Source organism: Oncorhynchus tshawytscha, linkage group LG21 (assembly GCF_018296145.1).
Source record: "Oncorhynchus tshawytscha isolate Ot180627B linkage group LG21, Otsh_v2.0, whole genome shotgun sequence".
NCBI lineage: Eukaryota > Metazoa > Chordata > Actinopteri > Salmoniformes > Salmonidae > Oncorhynchus > Oncorhynchus tshawytscha.
The window spans coordinates 23726887-23747140 of NC_056449.1; the positions used below are offsets into that span (position 1 = coordinate 23726887).

The 20254-nt window shown below is 44.3% G+C and overlaps 1 protein-coding gene across 10 annotated transcripts in view; it reads right to left on the reverse strand.

The window, feature by feature from the left end:
- Nucleotides 1-20254, reverse strand: part of LOC112221113 (phospholipid-transporting ATPase IA) — a 200084-nt gene that overhangs the window by 94285 nt on the left and 85545 nt on the right. For 4 of the 10 annotated variants that reach the window (XM_042303225.1, XM_042303221.1, XM_042303224.1 and 1 more), the window contains exons 5-15: nucleotides 19159-19204; nucleotides 10684-10724; nucleotides 7845-7918; nucleotides 6653-6722; nucleotides 6280-6407; nucleotides 5764-5875; nucleotides 5447-5612; nucleotides 5139-5144; nucleotides 2148-2275; nucleotides 1805-1882; nucleotides 1393-1481 (exon numbers count right to left, since the gene is read on the reverse strand). In XM_042303225.1, the coding sequence (XP_042159159.1) occupies nucleotides 1393-1481; nucleotides 1805-1882; nucleotides 2148-2275; nucleotides 5139-5144; nucleotides 5447-5612; nucleotides 5764-5875; nucleotides 6280-6407; nucleotides 6653-6722; nucleotides 7845-7918; nucleotides 10684-10724; nucleotides 19159-19204 (938 nt within the window). Of the gene's footprint in view, nucleotides 1-1392; nucleotides 1482-1804; nucleotides 1883-2147; nucleotides 2276-5138; nucleotides 5145-5446; nucleotides 5613-5763; nucleotides 5876-6279; nucleotides 6408-6652; nucleotides 6723-7844; nucleotides 7919-9086; nucleotides 9161-10683; nucleotides 10725-19158; nucleotides 19205-20254 lie in introns of all 10 variants that reach the window. The other 6 variants (XM_042303223.1, XM_042303227.1, XM_042303228.1 and 3 more) reach the window with 4 other exon arrangements.

A 20254-nucleotide genomic window follows, 5' to 3' on the forward strand; every position in this document is an offset into this window, starting at 1 on the left:
AAGGAAGGCGTGGCAACGTGAACCTTGGCTGGAAAGGAAGGCGTGGCAACGTGAACCTTGGCTGGAAAGGAAGGCGTGGCAACGTGAACCTTGGCTGGAAAGGAAGGCGTGGCAACGTGAACCTTGGCTGGAAAGGAAGGCGTGGCAACGTGAACCTTGGCTGGAAAGGAAGGCGTGGCAACGTGAACCTTGGCTGGAAAGGAAGGCGTGGCAACGTGAACCTTGGCTGGAAAGGAAGGCGTGGCAACGTGAACCTTGGCTGGAAAGGAAGGCGTGGCAACGTGAACCTTGGCTGGAAAGGAAGGCGTGGCAACGTGAACCTTGGCTGGAAAGGAAGGCGTGGCAACTTGAACCTTGGCTGGAAAGGAAGGCGTGGCAACTACTTGTCCTTCTCTAGCTCGCAGGTCAGACAGCTTCACCAGCGGCACTGGAGATGAAACAGGCGTTCTTGTCCCCCAACCCTGCACTTCCTCAAGCATGTTTTTAATTGAATTAATCATGTATTGTCACGCTCTACTGAGATATTCACAGTCTGCACCCTATTCCCTTTATAGTGCACTACTTTGGACCAAGGCCCATAAGACTCTGGTCAAAGTTAGTGCCTTATATGGAATAAGGTGCCATTTGGGATGCACCCACAGTTCCCTGGGAGCTTCTTAGCTGCCTGTATCACATTAAGCAATGTGTGTCATTTTCAAATTGCAGAAAGGAACTGAATAAATGCATTAGGAACTAACAGGACAACCCCCTCCCTCAGTGTAAGACCATCAAATAAAAACACGGGCTGAGATTATAGCGCTCTGTTACAACATTACATGAGTTTTTGAAGACTCAACTAACTATACAGTCTAGGCTATCCCAGAGGTAGTTTACTTTGAACAGCCTTACTGAACAGCTGTGAGCAGTTGAGTATACCACAGCTGATCTGATGGGTAAAGGCCCCTAGCATCTATTACAACCACAATAAGCACTGCATTAATTGCTGGTCAGCGCTCCAATACAGAGCTAAGCCACAACATGGAAGCTCTACCCACCATCATCACACTCATTAAAAAACATTTTTTTTTTTTTTTAAATTTTTAAAGAGACGGACACTTCTCACAACTGTACCTGGGGGGGAAAAAATCCATGGGACAGTAGCAAAATAAAAATGCCTTTGCGTGCAAACAGTACGCCGTGTTATTTATAGTCTGAGTCGAAGAGTGGAACGCACTGATGCAACTGCTAATGAGGCGGCTGGGGACAGGACAAGGAGTGCCAGATGTACAGCTGTATACCACGGTACACACTTCACTTAATGAAGGTGATTGGGAGAGAGGAAGGAGAGAGGAGTGGTAGAGAGAAGTGATAGAGGGAGGTAAACAAGCGAGGGGGAGTGGAGGCAAATCTTACCCGTAGGCCACGCCGGCGACGGTGCACTTCTTGAACTGCATCACGTTGCAGGTCAGAGTCCCCGTCTTGTCGGAGAAGATGTATTTCACCTGTGACAAGAGCGAGACAGCTAATCACTGCTCAGTGTCTATCGGAGACAGCCAATCATTGCTTAGTGTCGACCTGCGGCACACAAGCAACAGGAACGTTGAGCCAAGTGGCGCTCCGTTTAAATCAGTAATGGAATAAGATCAGACTGCACAAACACTTTACTTCAAATGGTAACCAACACCAATTCATGGGTGACTAGAATAAATTTTTTGTCAACATTGGAAACAAATGTGTATTTTCTGCAACTACTATGTGCAGGGGAAGGTGGATATAATTAATTAATTAAATATAATTCATAAAAATGTTGAACAAGCAGCATTACCTGTCCTAGTTCTTCATTCAGGTTGGAAGTGCGAGCCACGGCTGGGGTGTTAGTGGGCTCATAGAGCATGTCTGTATCCTGAAATAATCATATAGAATGTTGAGACAACTTCTTCAAACATTTCAACTTTGACATCAAGTGACTAGACAGCCAGAGACCTGTGTGCCATGCACAAAAGACTTGAATTGGGGTCAGAGCTATATGAGACATTAACAGGGTTCGGGGTCAATTACATTTCAAATCAGGAAGTAAACTGAATTGACTGAATTAACAATACATGTAATTGACCCCCAACCCCAGTCAATGATAACCACGGGGCTCATAATCCTGTGTCTTCTCTCACCCAGTTGATGAAGAAGGCCTGTGTGAACTTGATGACCTCCAGAGTCACCAGCAGACTGATGGGGATCAGGTTGTTGAAGAGAATGATGAAGGTGAGGAAGTTGAGGCCAAAGTTTGCGGCACCACCATCTGTCAGGGGGACGGCAAGATTCGGGGGAGAGGAACAATAGACCAGATTTTTGTCAGCATTGAATCCCACCCAACACCATCGGGAAAAAACCCATTTCCCAGAGTTCTAATGCTCAACGTTTTCACAACGCAGTGTATGCCTTGTACAACGTTGTATCAATGTTGTGCATTAGGTGAGATTTAATACCCATCTCTTCCACCCCACCTCATCATCTCGCCACTGAAATTGATATTCACTCCAATTAAGGTCCCATAATTCTGGCTACAGAAATGGGACTGATCTAGAGTAGAATCATTTGTCATATAGCAGCAGCCTTGGCATCCAGCATGATCCAGGCAATGAATTCCACAACGCACTGTGAGGAATTATGTATTCTCTTTCACCCGGTCCATGATGAAACAAACAAAAAGGAGACATACAACCCCCACTGTCAGAGTAGTGGCTCACACAAAAACATGAGTGATGTGAATTACCTTTCCTCAGCTTGCAGGAGTCGCAAGAGAAACTTTCCTCAACCAAAGCGTTTCCCTTTAGATTAGCAGTTGCGAGGAGCCCTTTTCCCCACAACAGAATGATTTAAAGATGAAATCATAAAAAAGATGGGGTTCAAAATGGAAGCTACTGCTATTGGAACGACAGCACACAGAGAGGAGAGGAGGGAGGGCTTGCCAGAGGTGGGGTGGAAGACAAACGAGTGATGTCTCAAGACAAAAGGAGAGGGATTCAGTCCAAAGCACATTCCTGTCCCAACCAACAACGAGTGTAAAAGAGCAGGATGGATTTAGAGATCAACATTGAGCAGTGTGATTGGCCTATAAGTAACTATTTGTGTAGTTTGTGAGGTCACCTTGTTACACATGAACTGGTATATTCTCAGAGGGGTAAATAAGGTTGGGATCAGATTAAAATTGCAGCCATGAGCAAGTCAATCACAACAAATCAAGACATGCACCATCCACCCCTCTATCTCCTTCTTATGTCTGACTCTTGCTGTGATACATTGGAGTAAAATTCAGGTAATACGTGATTTTGGGTCAGTATTTTCTTCTATTTCAGAGCATGCGTATCCAAAAGTAAAACCAGCCCATCTCCTCTACTATAACTTTCTACTATGGTAGAGCAAAGAGCAGCCACAACCGTCGACTAACTTTTAAGGGACAGCGAAAACCCACACTGCGCAAAGATGAGTTAACGGCTGAAGTGCGGGGTAAGCTGTTTAAGCAGTGGGCATTCAGCAGAAACCGACAAAATCCGGGAAAACCAGCAACCTGCTTTTTAGTGGATGGGGATTTAACCGAAAATTATGTGTAGCAGGTGGTGTGAACGTATAACAAATGGCCGGAAGTTATTTTCAACTCTTCATCTGCATAAAGGCTGTTAAGATCTAAAGACTGGGAACCATGCCAGTTTGGATGTCAGCAGTGTAGGCTGCGTCAATGTCAAGTAAATGATTTATCGCGTATGCATAAACATAAACGTGCCCTCTTTGACATACTGTATGGGGAACGTACAGTATGTGGTTTGATGTGTGGTGATCCAGCTTCTCTCCCCACTGACCAGCGTGCACTGCCAGTCCATTCATCTTGACATTGTGCTCTCCATCTGACTACAGATTGTGTTGACATGTCTCAATGTGCAATTACAGTCAAGTAATTTGGGTAAGCAGTATGTAAATGCTACAGTGAAAGTTAATATGATTTGATGAATTTACCACCTCTCTCTTTTGACACAGGTCGGAAAAATCTTCAGTGGACTGAGTCCCTCTCTCCCTAAAAGGAACAGTCAGTCTCAAGATGGACGCTTGCTTTATGACTCACATCACCCTCATTTGTACACCACTCTCTGCTCCACCCCATAGGATGGGGTCTGTTAGGTGGGAGTTTCAAAGCTACAAACAAGAGCAGTGAAACCCTGGAGATCGAGCCAATCAAATTTTCTGAGACTGAGGGGAGAGTAGGTCATAAAACAAGCATGAAATTGACAACCTCTCCTAACACAGGCCTAGTTGAATATAGAGTAATGGCTGTAGTGAGACGTTAATCAGTTTGCAAAACGAGGCTCACAGACTCATTGGAAAAGAAGGCCATCTTTAGCAATGGGGGGGAAAAAAAATACTAAAGCACTTTTCAAGTAGCCACAGAGGTGATCTAACCTTCATTCTACTACTGAGGCTGTAAGGTTCTATTACCTGTCACTTTTATTCTTTCAATAGTAGTTAGTCTAACACCGGCTTTAATTGAAAAACATGTCTCAAGAGTGGATGTTAAAATCTCTCTTGTGCTGAAATAGGTTTTGAATCACTCCTTCGCTCTCTGTTTTGCTTTATAAAGAATAAACACTGGCATCAGAGGGAGGGAGAGAAAGAGGGAGGGAGGCATTTAGAAAATGTCACCGGTAACCTCTGGGTTGTACTGCAGCATCTATGTTCAGCTACACGTAGAATAATCCTGCCTACCAAGAGCTTCCTGAGTGCAAACTTATCTCTTGCTCTCACAGGACAAAAGTGAAGCAGAAGTGAAGTTTCTTGACTCATGGTCCATTTGTGGTAAAAAAGGCACAAAAAAAAGGGGGGTCTGGATCTGAGGCCAAGGTTTGCAAAGAGTTTAACGCATCACACACGAATGGAGGAGAAAGGGGGAAACACTGTGTGGATCAGGCACTAAAAGGAACTAAAGAGTAGAGCATAAGAGCTGGAGGGGTAAACCTAGCGTCGGATCCCTGGCCTGTGCTGTCCATGGCAAGAGGGCCCTTACAAAATACGACAACCATATAGTGGGGGCTTAGCATAGGCAGAGCTTCAGTTAGGGTGTTAGTATGGAAGGGTCATTCACGGATTGGCCAAGGCTTTTAAATGGTTGTTACCTGGAGCTGTTAAAAAACAACAAAGAAAAACAAAGAACCAAAACAGAACATTAGAAATTAACCAAAATGTACAGCAGCGCACTGATATTCAACCATTCCTTTCATTCACATCACGTCTATGCATGTCACAATCAGTTATGTTTACATGGGAATACCGTCAATCCCCATCGCCACATATTTGACTTGTGTTGCAAATACATACTTTAACAGAGGCAAAGTAAAAGAAATAATGACACAGCGACATCAACAAAACATAACTCAAAAAGCAGACACAATATGTGGACTATATCTTGCGTTGGTGCTCTTACAGTTCAAGTCCATGTACCAGGCTGCATTGCCGTACTGGTACTTCCAGATGGTCTGTCCGATTGAACAAACCAGAGAGATGGCCAGTAGACAGCCGAACAGCAGTAGAATCTGGAAGTTTGTGATGCGCTCCACATTGGACAGCTTCAAAGGCGGCCGTGTGGAATTCTGAACAAAAAAGTAACAGACATAATAGAAGATATAATACAAAACCCCCCAAAAAATTACTGGTATGTGGGTTTCTTACAAACCTAAGTGGCTCTGGATAAGAATGTCCTCTAAATGACAAATGTACAAGTGGACCAGCAGAGGGCTTCACCTGCATGAGCTTGGTGTCGTGTCCAGTGTAGACCACGACGCCATGGACCCACTGGGTGTTCCTCAGCTGGGCACCTCGCAGCAGAATCTGGTCCGGACCCAGAGGCATGGTGCTGGAGTCACAAACAGAAGTGTCCATGAGTCTCCAGCATAGGCGTAGTGTGGAGGAGCTTGTGAAATTATTGAACTCAAATCCAATGTTGAGATTTTACTGCTATAGTGACACTGTCACTGAGTACGGAGGGAACAGAAGTCCTCACTTCTTCCAGTTTTCAGGGACTTTGTTCTACCTCAGGATTAAGATGCAAGTCTGTATTTCAGATGACTGACACCATGTTCTTTATTACTATGGATTGGCAAAGCACCCCAAACAAAACACAAACTAACACTAAGCAGGTGCTTCTAATCTTCTCTTCACTTCATAGAAACATTAAATTAGCCACAAACCCACACAATTCACTGTGCTGGAAAAGCTGCTAGCTGGTTGAAAAGGGAAGAGCGGTGTGTTGTGTCCCACCTGTGTCCGTCCAGACGGATGTTCCCCACAAACTCATAGAGATGGCGGTTGGGGCTCTCGCACTCCATGCGCCCAGAGAGACGCATCAGGCTGTCAATGTCCTTGATCTCCGAGGTGATTTGTAGTCCCTTTGTGTGCAAACACACACCAATTATATTTCAATTAAGTCAATAAAGGGGATAGCCTATATTGAGAAAACACTTCACTTTCATAATGGACTGAGCTAAAATTGGTTAATGTGGTTTCTTATCTGGGGAAACTCCTGGAAGGCTGACCAAAAGTCATCCCTGGCTGAGTTTCAGTTCAATACTTCCAAGTTGCCCATTTCCCAGGAGATGGAGTAAACGAAAATGTAGGAGAGAGAAATAATCACCTGTCGGATTTTGAGGTTTGTTTCTCCATCCAAGTTTGACGTCTCAATGTAGCACATGCCTTGGGGCTCACTTGTTTAAAAAGGGGACGCAAAAAAGCATCAAATTGAACATCGGACCTAGAGAACTTAAGATAAAAGTTAATTATATATAATAATGAAAACACTCATTCATCTATTTAATGATGATGTTTGATAGAAATAGAGAGGTGGGACTCCAACAAACAAAGACTGCAAAGTTTTCTGATATCAAGTTGTTTTGAACTAATACAGCCAAACATTTTATGACAGTCCCAAGTCCTGTTTTGAGTCATTGGTTGATCAATAAGGGCTTTGGATTCCTGACTAAAACCAGTCAGTCATGCTTCAAATATCCTGTTGACAAGATGGGACCAGTGCATCAACAACACTTTTGGAGTATTCATAAATATTTAGTATTAATCAAATATTCCAAATATCTACTTGATTATTGTAGATACATTGTTGTAAGCATGTTACAATATGCCATTATGCCTGGTTCAATTCCAGGCTGTATCACAGCGTAGTCCGGGTTAGGGTTTGGCCGGGGTAGGACGTCATTGTAAATAAGAATTTGTTCTTAACTGACTTGTCTAGTTAAATAAAAATAAACAAATATGCCAAAATTAATTAAAATGTTGTCATGTCAGTCATAGAAATGTCACTATTTCTATGGTCCCAGCATGCAACGTTTTAGGGCTGATTTTTTAGCCATGCAGTTAGGAACATGGAAACCCATTCACAGTTCACACACAAACTTATGCTCGTCTCAAACTAAAGCATGCTTTTCTGTGGTGCTACACTAAGAACACTAACTGAAACACTTCCCATGTTTGCTTAACAGTTTGGTTACAGGTCTTAAAGAGCAATTCAATAATTGATGTATTGTCTCGCTATATTTTCAAGCCATAAAAACATTTCTTGTTAAGGCATCTGACGGTGCCTAGATAGGAACAATGTGTTCACTGACCTATTCACCTTAATCTCTGGCTTTATCAACATAACCAGAGCTTTACCTTCCTGCCTTAGAATGTTAAATCCAATATTTATCATTAATGTTGGCAGTGCAAGACAAAACGTCCTGAGTTGTAGTTGACTTGTATGCTATGCCCCTCTTCCCATGCTCCCACCGCCACACTCCCACCCTCATGCTCGGCAGTGTGGTTCGGTTCCTGACCTGGAAGACAGAATGACAAGGTCGGCCGGGAGGTGATCCCCATTGGCCGCTTTCACTACCTCCCCAACGCCCACCTGATAGTACCCAGCACGCACCAGGAGGGGCCAGCGAGAGCAGGGGCATCCAGGAGAAGGACATTAGGGAGAGAAGAAGGGGAGGAGGGTGAGAGGTAGAGTACAAACAAACACCAAAACAAGGGAGGGGAAAGAGAATGGTTTAATTTGATGGAATAATAAGGACAGTGTAACCCTTGCACGTCCAGAGGGTTTGGTATAAACTGGTTTCAAATGCCATTTGGACTATATCAAGTCATTTAGGATCGTCATATACAGTACTATACAAATACAATAACCAAATTTACTCAATATAAATCATAGGGCGAGAGAAATGACAATTTAATGATATTTTAGTTGAGGTCTGGATAACGTGCAAATAAATCGCTGCTGTGCAAACAGACAAAACAGTGTGCCCTCTGGATTCAGCACAGCGCGTGGGCCTGTGCCCTCTGGATTCAGCACAGCGCGTGGGCCTGTGGCCTCTGGATTCAGCACAGCGCGTGGGCCTGTGGCCTCTGGATTCAGCACAGCGCGTGGGCCTGTGCCCTCTGGATTCAGCACAGCGCGTGGGCCTGTGGCCTCTGGATTCAGCACAGCGCGTGGGCCTGTGCCCTCTGGATTCAGCACAGCGCGTGGGCCTGTGCCATCTGGATACAGTACAGCGTGTAGGCCTGTGCCATCTGGATACAGTACAGCGTGTAGGCCTGTGCCATCTGGATTCAGTACAGCGTGTAGGTCTGTTGCATTGTTTCAGCTTCTTCAAATTATGGGTAATAGGTCAGAAAGGACATAATCGGACAGTAAACCGAGGCAGGGCCCAAAGTAAGACCTGGTCCAAATGAAGTTTGAAAAGGTGAAGGAGGAAAGGACGTGAAGACATGTTAGAAGGAAGTGATGATTCCCACAATGCAATACTGTTTCTCAGTCTTTAAAACTCTTTTCAATAGCAGTAGCAGCAGATCTGGATCTTCACAACATTGAAAATATAGCTGGCACTTAACCTGCTTTGATAGTAGGCCAATGTTTTTAATCGAGGCACTTAAAATGTCTGCTCTTATTTGGAATCAATCACCACTTCCTTGTGTGAGCTGACAGAGAGAGGGAGGGAGGGAGGGAGAGAGAGAACAGAGGAGGAGATGTCCTCAGGGTCTGGCAGGAACAGGTAGGTGAACCCACAGACTTCTACCTGGATGACAGGAGGATAGAGTCCGCAGGTACGTAATCTGAGCATCCTACTCGAATTATATCTCCCACCACTGCCTGGAAGAAACACACTGGTTACTGATGGATCGAGCCCACTGCCTGGAAGAAACACACTGGTTACTGATGGATGGAGACCACTGCCTGGAAGAAACACACTGGTTACTGATGGATAGAGACCACTGCCTGGGAAGTCATGGAAATGATGATCATGTGAAAAATGAGAAGTAAACAATCGTAGTGAAATAATAGAAATGATAAAACAGGGGAAAAAATAAGCCAGTCGTCTTTCCAGGGTTGGTCAACCAGGCAGAAAACCTGCGTCGTGTTTATTAGGCGCCTAAACGGAAGAAAGTGTCATGAAACAGGAAGGGACAACCTAGACTTGTTTTCATTTTCTGTTACAGTGTTAGCGTGCCCGAATGAAACGACCCTAAATATCTTGTGTTCCACTGCCACTTCAAGTAGATTACATCGTTGTTTTCCTGTGAGGAACAATAAAAGCTACAGGGCAAAGACGTGCATCTGTATTTCATACCCTAGCAAAATCCTTGTTTCTGCCCAAAATGTCAAAATGAGATCTTCCCATAAGCATTAATATAATATCTAGATCAGTAATTCATCTTGTTCTGTATCCTCTGGGGTTCATCATTAAGTGTTTTGCTTCCCCAATTTCTGAGGAAATTTCTCACAGGAATGGTGAAAAACAAACATCTACCGGTTTGAAATGACAATATATTTACCGGGCCACTAAAACCATGCATTCTCCAGAACCAGAGGCAATGGTGAATCTTTTCTTAATGTCTTCTCCTCTCGCCCCCCCAGCAGAGCTATAGTAAGGAGAAACCAGTTGCGTGTGCCTTCTGTTTAACGGCCAGGCTATTAATATCACGCTTCCTTACCTTTTTTCATTTTCACCTGATTGTTGTGGGTGGATCATTTCTGACACGGTAATTAATTGGGGTGTTTTATGATCACTGGACTAAAAGCTGCTCTCTCTCTCCATGTCTGTTATGTTCTCGGGCATAGCATTCCTTCTCTTCTTATCGCTGTCGGTCCACATGGAAGCAGTGGATTAGTTACTGACCAGGCCAGGCTGACGAAAGGGGCCGGATGGCAAACAGGAGGTGTTGGTGTGTGTGTGTACTTAATATGGAAAGATTGGATAGGAAGAGACTATTGTGGACATATCCTCATCAACATCTGTTCCAGTTCTTGTGGGATGTCAGTAGCTGTCTATGAATATCTCTCCTAGAATAATATCACACCCCTGCCTGATGCCGTTGGTTAAAGGGGAAGTTCCGTATTTTACAAATTAATGTTAGATGATCCCAGCATCCTTAAAAAGTTTTTGTCCATTACTTTACTTATTTGCATGGTTGCCGCCATCACTCCCATTGTTAATCAATTACCTGTGGCTAAAGTTAGCAGAAGTTTGTGGCGGTTCAAATAAAACCGATCCATGGATTACCCTACTGTCTCTCCTGGTGCATAGACTACTTTCAGATTGCGGAACAATCTAACACTGAATTGCAAAATACAGAACTTTCCATTTAAGTTAAGGAAGAAGTCTGGTAATGTACCTTGGCCCAGTGCACGATCTCCCAGGCACCATTCCTCAGCACTTTAAAGAGCAGAGACAAAAAGGTAAGAGAAGTGTTGTGACACGCAAGATAAATCACCACCACCATGCTTTGTTTAGCCTACTTGGAAGGCACAGTGTTACACAATGCATACCGAGCCATATATTATGTCTCATCTTTCGACAACAAAGAAATACACAATGTACTCACACACACGTTCAAAAGTTTGGGTTCACTTAGAAATGTCCTTGATTTTGAAAGAAAAGACCAATTTTGGTCCATTAAAATAACACCAAATTGATCAGAAATACAGTGAAGACATTGTTAATGTTGTAAATGACTATTGAGCTGGAAACGGCTGATTTTTTAATGGAATATCTACATAGGCCCATTATCAGCAACCATCACTCCTGTGTTCCAATGGCACGTTGTGTTAGCTAATCCAAGTTAATCATTTTAAAAAGGCTAATTGATTATTAGAAAATCATTTTGCAATTACAGTGGGGCAAAAAAGTAGTTAGTCAGCCACCAATTGTGCAAGTTCTCTGACTTAAAAAGATGAGGCCTGTAATTTTCATCATAGGTACACCAACTATGACAGACAAAATGAGAAAAAAAAATCCAGAAATATCACATTGTAGGATTTTTAATGAATTTATTTGCAAATTATGGAGGAAAATAAGTATTTGGTCAATAACAAAAGTTTCTCAATACTTTGTTATATACCCTTTGTTGGCAATGACAGTGGTCAAACGTTTTCTGTAATTCTTCACAAGGATTTCACACACTGTTGCTGGTATTTTGGCCCATTCCTCCATGCAGATCTCCTCTAGAGCAGTGATGTTTTGGGGCTGTTGCTGGGCAACATAGACTTTCAACTCCCTCCAAAGATTTTCTATGGGGTTGAGATCTGGAGACTGGCTAGGCCACTCCAGGACCTTGAAATGCTTCTTACGAAGCCACTCCTTCGTTGCCCAGGCGGTGAGTTTGGGATCATTGTCATGCTGAAAGACTCAACCACGTTTCATCTTCAATGCCCTTGCTGATGGAAGGAGGTTTTCACTCAAAATCTCACGATACATGGCCCCGTTCATTCTTTCCTTTACACGGATCAGTCGTCCTGGTCCCTTTGCAGAAAAACAGCCCCAAAGCATGATGTTTCCACCCACATGCTTCACAGTAGGTATGGTGTTCTTTGGATGCAACTCAGCATTCTTTGTCCTCCAAACACGACGAGTTGAGTTTTTACCAAAAAGTTATATTTTGGTTTCATCTGACCATATGACATTCTCCCAATCTTCTTCTGGATCATCCAAATGCTCTCTAGCAAACTTCAGACGGGCCTGGACATGTACTGGCTTAAGCAGGGGGACACGTCTAGCACTGCAGGATTTCAGTCCCAGGCGGCGTAGTGTGTTACTGATGGTAGGCTTTGTTATTTTGGTCCCAGCTCTCTGCAGATCATTCACTAGGTCCCCCCGTGTGGTTCTGGGATTTTTGCTCACCGTTCTTGTGATCATTTTGTCCCCACGGGGTGAGATCTTGCGTGGAGCCCCAGATCGAGGGAGATTATCAGTGGTCTTGTATGTCTTCCATTTCCTAATAATTGCTCCCACAGTTGATTTCTTCAAACCAAGCTGCTTACCTAATGCAGATTCAGTCTTCCCAGCCTGGAGCAGGTCTACAATTTTGTTTCTGGGGTCCTTTGACAGTTCTTTGGTCTTGGCCATAGTGGAGTTTGGAGTGTGACTGTTTGAGGTTGTGGACAGGTGTCTTTAATACTGATAACAAGTTCAAACAGGTGCCATTAATACAGGTAACGAGTGGAGGACAGAGGAGCCTCTTAAAGAAGAAGTTACAGGTCTGTGAGAGCCAGAAATCTTGCTTGTTTGTAGATGACCAAATACTTATTTTCCACCATAATTTGCAAATAAATCCTACAATGTGATTTTATGGATTTCTTTCCTCATTTCGTCTATCATAGTTGAAGTGTACCTATGATGAAAATTACAGGCCTCTCATCTTTTTAAGTGGGAGAACTTGCACAATTGGTGGCTGACTAAATACTTTTTTGCCCCACTATGTTAGCACAGCTGAAAACTGCTATACTGATTAAAGAAGCAATAAAACTTGCCTTCTTTAGACTAGTTGAGTATCTAGAGCATCAGCGTTTGTGGGTTCGATTACAGGCTCAAAATGGCCAGGAACAAAGAACTTTCTTCTGAAACTTGTCAGTCTATTCTTGTTCTGAGAAATGAAGGCTATTCCATGCGAGAAATTGCCAAGACACTGGAGATCTGGTACAACGCTGTTCCTTCACAGAACAGCGCAAACTGGCTCTATACAGAATAGAAAGAGGAGTGGGAGGCACCGGTATACAACTGAACAAGAACATTTTTTTATTTTACCTTTATTTAACCAGGTAGGCTAGTTGAGAACAAGTTCTCATTTGCAACTGCGACCTGGCCAAGATAAAGCATAGCAGTGTGAACAGACAACACAGAGTTACACATGGAGTAAACAATTAACAAGTCAATAACACAGTAGAAAAAAAAGGGGAGTCTATATATATTGTGTGCAAAAGGCATGAGGAGGTAGGCGAATAATTACAATTTTGCAGATTAATAACACTGGAGTGATAAATGATCAGATGGTCATGTACAGGTAGAGATATTGGTGTGCAAAAGAGCAGTAAAGTAAATAAATAAAAAAAGTATGGGGATGAGGTAGGTAAAAATGGGTGGGCTATTTACCGATAGACTATGTACGGTAGGATCGGTAGGATAGTCAGTTTTACTAGGGTAAGTTTGGCGGCGTGAGTGAAGGAGGCTTTGTTGCGGAATAGAAAGACGATTCTTGATTTGATTTTCGATTGGAGATGTTTGATACGAGTCTGGAAGGAGAGTTTACAGTCTAGCCAGACACCTAGGTACTTCTAGATGTCCACATATTCAAGGTCGGAACCATCCAGGGTGGTGAAGGCGTGCGGGTGCAGGCAGCGAACGGTTGAAAAGCATGCATTTGGTTTTACTAGCGTTTAAGAGCAGTTGGAGGCCACGGAAGGAGTGTTGTATGGCATTGAAGCTCGTTTGGAGGTTAGATAGCACAGTGTCCAAGGACGGGCCGGAAGTATATAGAATGGTGTCGTCTGCGTAGAGGTGGATCAGGGAATCGCCCGCAGCAAGAGCAACATCATTGATATATACAGAGAAAAGAGTCGGCCCGAGGATTGAACCCTGTGGCACCCCCATAGAGACTGCCAGAGGACCGGACAGCATGCCCTCCGATTTGACACACTGAACTCTGTCTGCAAAGTAATTGGTGAACAAGGCAAGGCAGTCATCCGAAAAACCGAGACTACTGAGTCTGCCGATAAGAATATGGTGATTGACAGAGTCGAACGCCTTGGCAAGGTCGATGAAGACGGCTGCACAGTACTGTCTTTTATCGATGGCGGTTATAATATCGTTTAGTACCTTGAGTGTGGCTGAGGTGCACCCGTGACCGGCTCGGAAACCCGATTGCACAACGGAGAAGGTATGGTGGGATTCGAGATGGTCAGTGACCTGTTTGTTGACTTGGCTTTCGAAGACCTTAGATAGGCAGGGCAGGATGGATATAGGCCTGTAACAGTTTGGGTCCAGGGTGTCTCCCCCTTTGAAGAGGGCGATGACTGCGGCAGCTTTCCAATCCTTCGGGATCTCAGACGATATGAAAGAGATGTTGAACAGGCTGGTAATAGGGGTTGGGACAATGGCGGCGGATAGTTTCAGAAATAGAGGGTCCAGATTGTCAAGCCCATCTGATTTGGACGGGTCCAGGTTTTGCAGCTCTTTCAGAACATCTGCTATCTGGATTTGGGTAAAGGAGAACCTGGAGAGGCTTGGGCGGGTAGCTGCGGGGGGGCGGAGCTGTTGGCTGAGGTTGGAGTAGCCAGGCGGAAGGCATGGCCAGCTGTTGAGAAATGCTTGTTGAAGATTTCGATAATCATGGATTTATCGGTGGTGACCGTGTTACCTAGCCTCAGTGCAGTGGGCAGCTGGGAGGAGGTGCTCTTGTTCTCCATGGACTTCACAGTGTCCCAGAACTTTTTGGAGTTGGAGCTACAGGATGCAAACTTCTGCCTGAAGAAGCTGGCCTTAGCTTTCCTGACTGACTGCGTGTATTGGTTCCGGACTTCCCTGAACAGTTGCATATCGCGGGGACTATTCCATGCTATTGCAGTCCGCCACAGGATATTTTTGTGCTGGTCGAGGGCAGTCAGGTCTGGAGTGAACCAAGGGCTGTATCTGTTCTTAGTTCTGCATTTTTTGAATGGAGCATGCTTATCTAAAATGGTGAGGAAGTTACTTTTAAAGAATGACCAGGCATCCTCAACTGACGGGATGAGGTCAATGTCCTTCCAGGATACCCGGGCCAGGTCGATTAGAAAGGCCTGCTCACAGAAGTGTTTTAGGGAGCGTTTGACAGTGATGAGGGGTGGTCGTTTGACAGCGGCTCCGTAGCGGATACAGGCAATGAGGCAGTGATCGCTGAGATCCTGGTTGAAGACAGCAGAGGTGTATTTGGAGGGCCAGTTGGTCAGGATGACGTCTATGAGGGTGCCCTTGTTTACAGATTTAAGGTTGTACCTGGTGGGTTCCTTGATGATTTGTGTGAGATTGAGGGCATCTAGCTTAGATTGTAGGACTGCCGAGGTGTTAAGCATATCCCAGTTTAGGTCACCTAACAGAACAAACTCTGAAGCTAGATGGGGGGCGATCAATTCACAAATGGTGTCCAGGGCACAGCTGGGAGCTGAGCGGGGTCGGTAGCAGGCGGCAACAGTGAGAGACTTATTTCTGGAGAGAGTAATTTTCAAAATTAGTAGTTCGAACTGTTTGGGTATGGACCTGGAAAGTATGACATTACTTTGCAGGCTGTTTCTGCAGTAAACTGCAACTCCTCCCCCTTTGGCAGTTCTATCTTGATGGAAAATGTTGTAGTTGGGTATGGAAATCTCTGGAATTTTTGGTGGCCTTCCTGAGCCAGGATTCAGACACGGCAAGGACATCAGGGTTAGCAGAGTGTGCTAAAGCAGTGAGTAAAACAAACTTAGGGAGGAGGCTTCTGATGTTGACATGCATGAAACCAAGGCTTTTTCGATCACAGAAGTCAACAAATGAGGGTGCCTGGGGACATGCAGGGCCTGGGTTTACCTCCACATCACCCGCGGAACAGAGGAGGAGTAGAATGAGGGTGCGGCTAAAGGCTATCAAAACTGGTCGCCTAGAGCGTTGGGGACAGAGAATAAAAGGAGCAGATTTCTGGGCATGGTAGAATATATTCAGGGCATAAAGCGCAGACAGGGGTATGGTGGGGTGCGGTTACAGCGGAGGTAAGCCCAGGCACTGGGTGATGATGAGAGAGGTTGTATCTCTGGACATGCTGGTTGTAATGGGTGAGGTCACCGCATGTGTGGGAGGTGGGACAAAGGAGGTATCAGGGGTATGAAGAGTGGAACTAGGGGCTCCATTGTAAACTAAAACAATGATAACTAACCTGAACAACAGTATACAAGGCATATTGACATTTGAGAGAGACATACAGCGAGGCATACAGTAATCACAGGTGTTGAATTGGGAGAGCTAGCTAAAACAGTAGCTAGAACAGTAGGTGAGACAACAACAGCTAATCAGCTAGCACAACAACAGCAGGTAAAATGGCGATGACACCTCCCTGGAGGGTCGGATTAACTACACACAGAGCCTGAGTGCAGCTGGGGCCGACAGATAAAACATAAACAAGCAGAATGGAGTACCGTGATTATTGGACAGTCCAGCATGCATCAGCTATGTAGCCAAGTGATCAGTGTCCAGGGGGCAGCGGTGGATGGGGCAGGGAAGCTGGTTTGGCGAGTATTATCCAGGTAAGTTAAAAGCCGCTAGCAGTGGCTAACAATGACTAAATAGCTTGTAGCTAGTTAGCTGGTTAGCTTCTGGAGGTTCTTGAGTGTGTTCTAAAAATTAAAAATAATCGCGATTCCGTATCACATTGGGTGAGGCAGGTTACCGGAAGGTATAAACAAATTAAAAATCAAAAAGAGATTGAAAGTAAATATGGGTCCAGTGAGTGTTTGGGATGCGGCGATTCAGACGGTTAGCAGGCCTGTGCTAACAAGCTAACAGTTAGTAGGCAGGGGCTAAACAAGCTAGCAGTTAGCAGGCCGAATTAGCAAGCAAGGAGATAGCAAGGGCTAGAAAGTTAGCCTTTGGGGGGCGTCGCGATGGGGTGAGTCTGTTTATGCCTCTTCATGCGGTGACATCGATAGACCGGTCGTGGGTCCGGATATTGTAGCCCAGGAGTATGTTTCGGTGGTAGCACAGGAGCTCTGGCCGGGCTAGCTTCAAGCTAAGTGGGTGGAAACGCTAGCCAGGAGTAATCATCCGGGGTTGCGGTTAGCTAGTTAGCTAGTTGTGAAGAGTGTCTAGTTTGAGAAACAGACGCCTCACAAGTCCACAACTAGCAGCTTCAATAAATAGTACCTGCAAAACACCAGTCTCAACGTCAACAGTGGAGAGGCGACTCAGGGATGCTGGCCGTCTAGGCAGAGTTTACTTTTTCTTTGCATCTCTCAGACTGGCCAATAAAATTAAAATATTAAGATGGGCAAAAGAACACAGACACTGGACAGAGAAAGATTGGAAAAAATTGCTAGACAGACAGACACACACATCTAAGTTTGAGGGGTTCGGATCACAAAGAACAACATTTCTGAGACGCAGAACAAATTAAGATGCTGGCTGAGTGATTGACGCCATCTGTCAAGCATGGTGGAGGAAATGTGATGGCCTGGGGGTGCATTGGTGGTGGTAAAGTGGGAGATTTGTACAGGGTAAAAAGGATCTTGAAGAAGGCTATCACTCCATTTTGCAACCCCAGGCCATACCCTGTGGAGGGCGCTTAATTGAAGCAAATTTCCTCCTACAACAGAACAATGGCCCAAAGCACAGCGCCAAATGAGATGATTGTAGACTACAGGAAAAGGGAGGACCGAGCACGCCCCCATTCTCATCGACAGGCTGTAGTGGAGCAGGTTGAGAGCTTCAAGTTCCTTGGTGTCCACATCCACAGCAAACTAGAATGGTCCAAACACACCAAGACAGTCGTGAAGGGCACGACAAAGCCTATTCCCCCTCAGGAAACTAAAAAGACGGCATGGGTCCTGAGATGCTCAAAAGGTTCTACAACTGCAACATCGAGAGCATCCTGGTTGCATCACTGCCTGGTACGGCATTTGCTCAGCCTCTGACCACAAGGCACTAGAGGGTAGTGCGTATGGCCCAGAACATCACTGGGGTTAAGCTGCCTGCCATCCAGGTCCCTCTACACCAGGCGGTGTCAGAGGAAGGCCCTAAAAATTGTCAAAGACCCCAGCCACCCGCATGGCAAGTGGTACCGGAGTGCCAAGTCTAGGACAAAAAGGGTTCTCAACAGTTTTTACCCACAAGCCATAAGACTCCCCTACCCCTCCCCCCCCAACCCCTATTTTATGCTGATGCTACTCTCTGTTTGTCATATATGCATAGTCACTTTAACTATACTACCTCAATTGGGCCGACCAACCAGTGCTCCCGCACATTGGCTAGCCGGGTGATCTGCATTGTGTCCCGCCACCCACCATTCCCTCTTTTACGCTACTGCTACTCTCTGTTCATGATATATGCATAGTCACTTTAACCATATCTACATGTACATACTACCTCAATCAGCCTGACTAACCAATGTCTGTATGTAGCCTTGCTACTTTTATAGCCTCAATACTGTATATAGCCTGTCTTTTTATTTCATTACTTACCCATTGTTCACCTAACACCTTTTTTGCACTATTGGTTAGAGTCTGTAAGTAAGCATTTCAATGTATTCGGCACACGTGACAAATAAACTTTGATTTGATTTGAAACTGTGCAAGAACTTTTTAGGGAAGACGCAGTCAGCTGGTGTTCTGTCTATAATGGAGTGGCCAGCACAGTCACCGGATCTCAACCCCATTGATCTCAAGCCAATCTGATTTATGGGAGGTGCTTCAGGAAGCATGGGGTGAAATCTCTTCAGATTAACTCAACAAATGAACAACTAGAATGCCAAAGGTCCACAAGGCTGTAATTGCTGCAAATGGAGGACTCAAAAGCAAAGTTTGAAGGACACAATTATTTAAATTAAAAATCATTACTTATAACCTTGTCAACATCTTGACTATATTTCCTATTCATTTTGCAACTCATTTCATGTATGTTTTCATGAAAACAAGGACATTTCTAAGTGACCCCAAACTTTTGAAAGGTAGTGTGTGTCTGTGTGTGTATATACACACACACACACACACACACAACTTGTGACCTTAGTGAGCTATGAAAATAATTAACACTTGAAGGGCAATAAAACATCAATCAATCTAGGATTACAACAACGAAGACAGAAAGAATTGGGCCGTACCTTGACATTCCTTCTTGTTGACAACACTGTCAGCGTTGTGACGTTTCTGCAAAAGAAGACAAAAGAAACCTGTTTAGTCAAGACAGAAAGTTAAGCCATTGAGACAATACACTAGCAATACAGTCAAGGGAATGATGACTGCATTGAAGAAGTGGTGGACTACATGGGGAATAGGGTGCCATTTTGGACTGAAACTATATATTGTGGCGGATTACAACATATTCCTATAATCTAACTCTAATAGGGAAACAACCCAGAGTCTGATGCCCAATAAAGTTTAAAGTTGTATTAGTCGTACGTACGGGACACACATGGTATACACCTTCCAACTAAATGCTTACTCACAGGCTCCTTCTGGACAATGCAACAACAATAAGAAATAATAAAAGATAAGAATATGAACAAAGAAAATGGCTGAGTCAAATACAATACAAATTTTGCAGTAAGTAAAACACAGGAAGGCACAATTTATAGTCCAATAATTACAGTTGAAGTCGGAAGTTTATATACACCTTAGCCATGTACATTTAAACTCAGTTTTTCACAATTCCTGACATTTAATCCAGGTAAAAATTCCCTGTTTTAGGTCAGTTAGGATCACCACTTTATTCAAAGAATGTGAAATGTTAGAATAAGAGTAAAGACAATTATTTATTTAAGCTTTTATTTATTTCATCACATTCCCAGTGGGTCAGAAGTTTACATACACTCAATTAGTATTTGGCAGCATTGCATTTAAATTGTTTAACTCGAATGTTCCAGTTATCCTTCCACAAGCTTCCCACAATACATTGGGTGAATTTTGGCCCATTCCTCCTGACAGAGCTGGTGTAACTGAGTCAGGTTTGTAGGCCTCCTTGCTCGCACACGCTTTTTCAGTTCTGCCTACAACTTTTCTATAGGATTGAGGTCAGGGCAATGCCACTCCAATACCTTGACTTTGCTGTCCTTAAGCCATTTTGCCACAACTTTGGAAGTATACTTTGGGTCATTGTGCATTTGGAAGACCAATTGCGACCAAGCTTTAACTTCCTGACTGATGTCTTGAGATGTTGCTTCAATATATACACTATTTGCTGTTCCCTGTGCTCTTCAC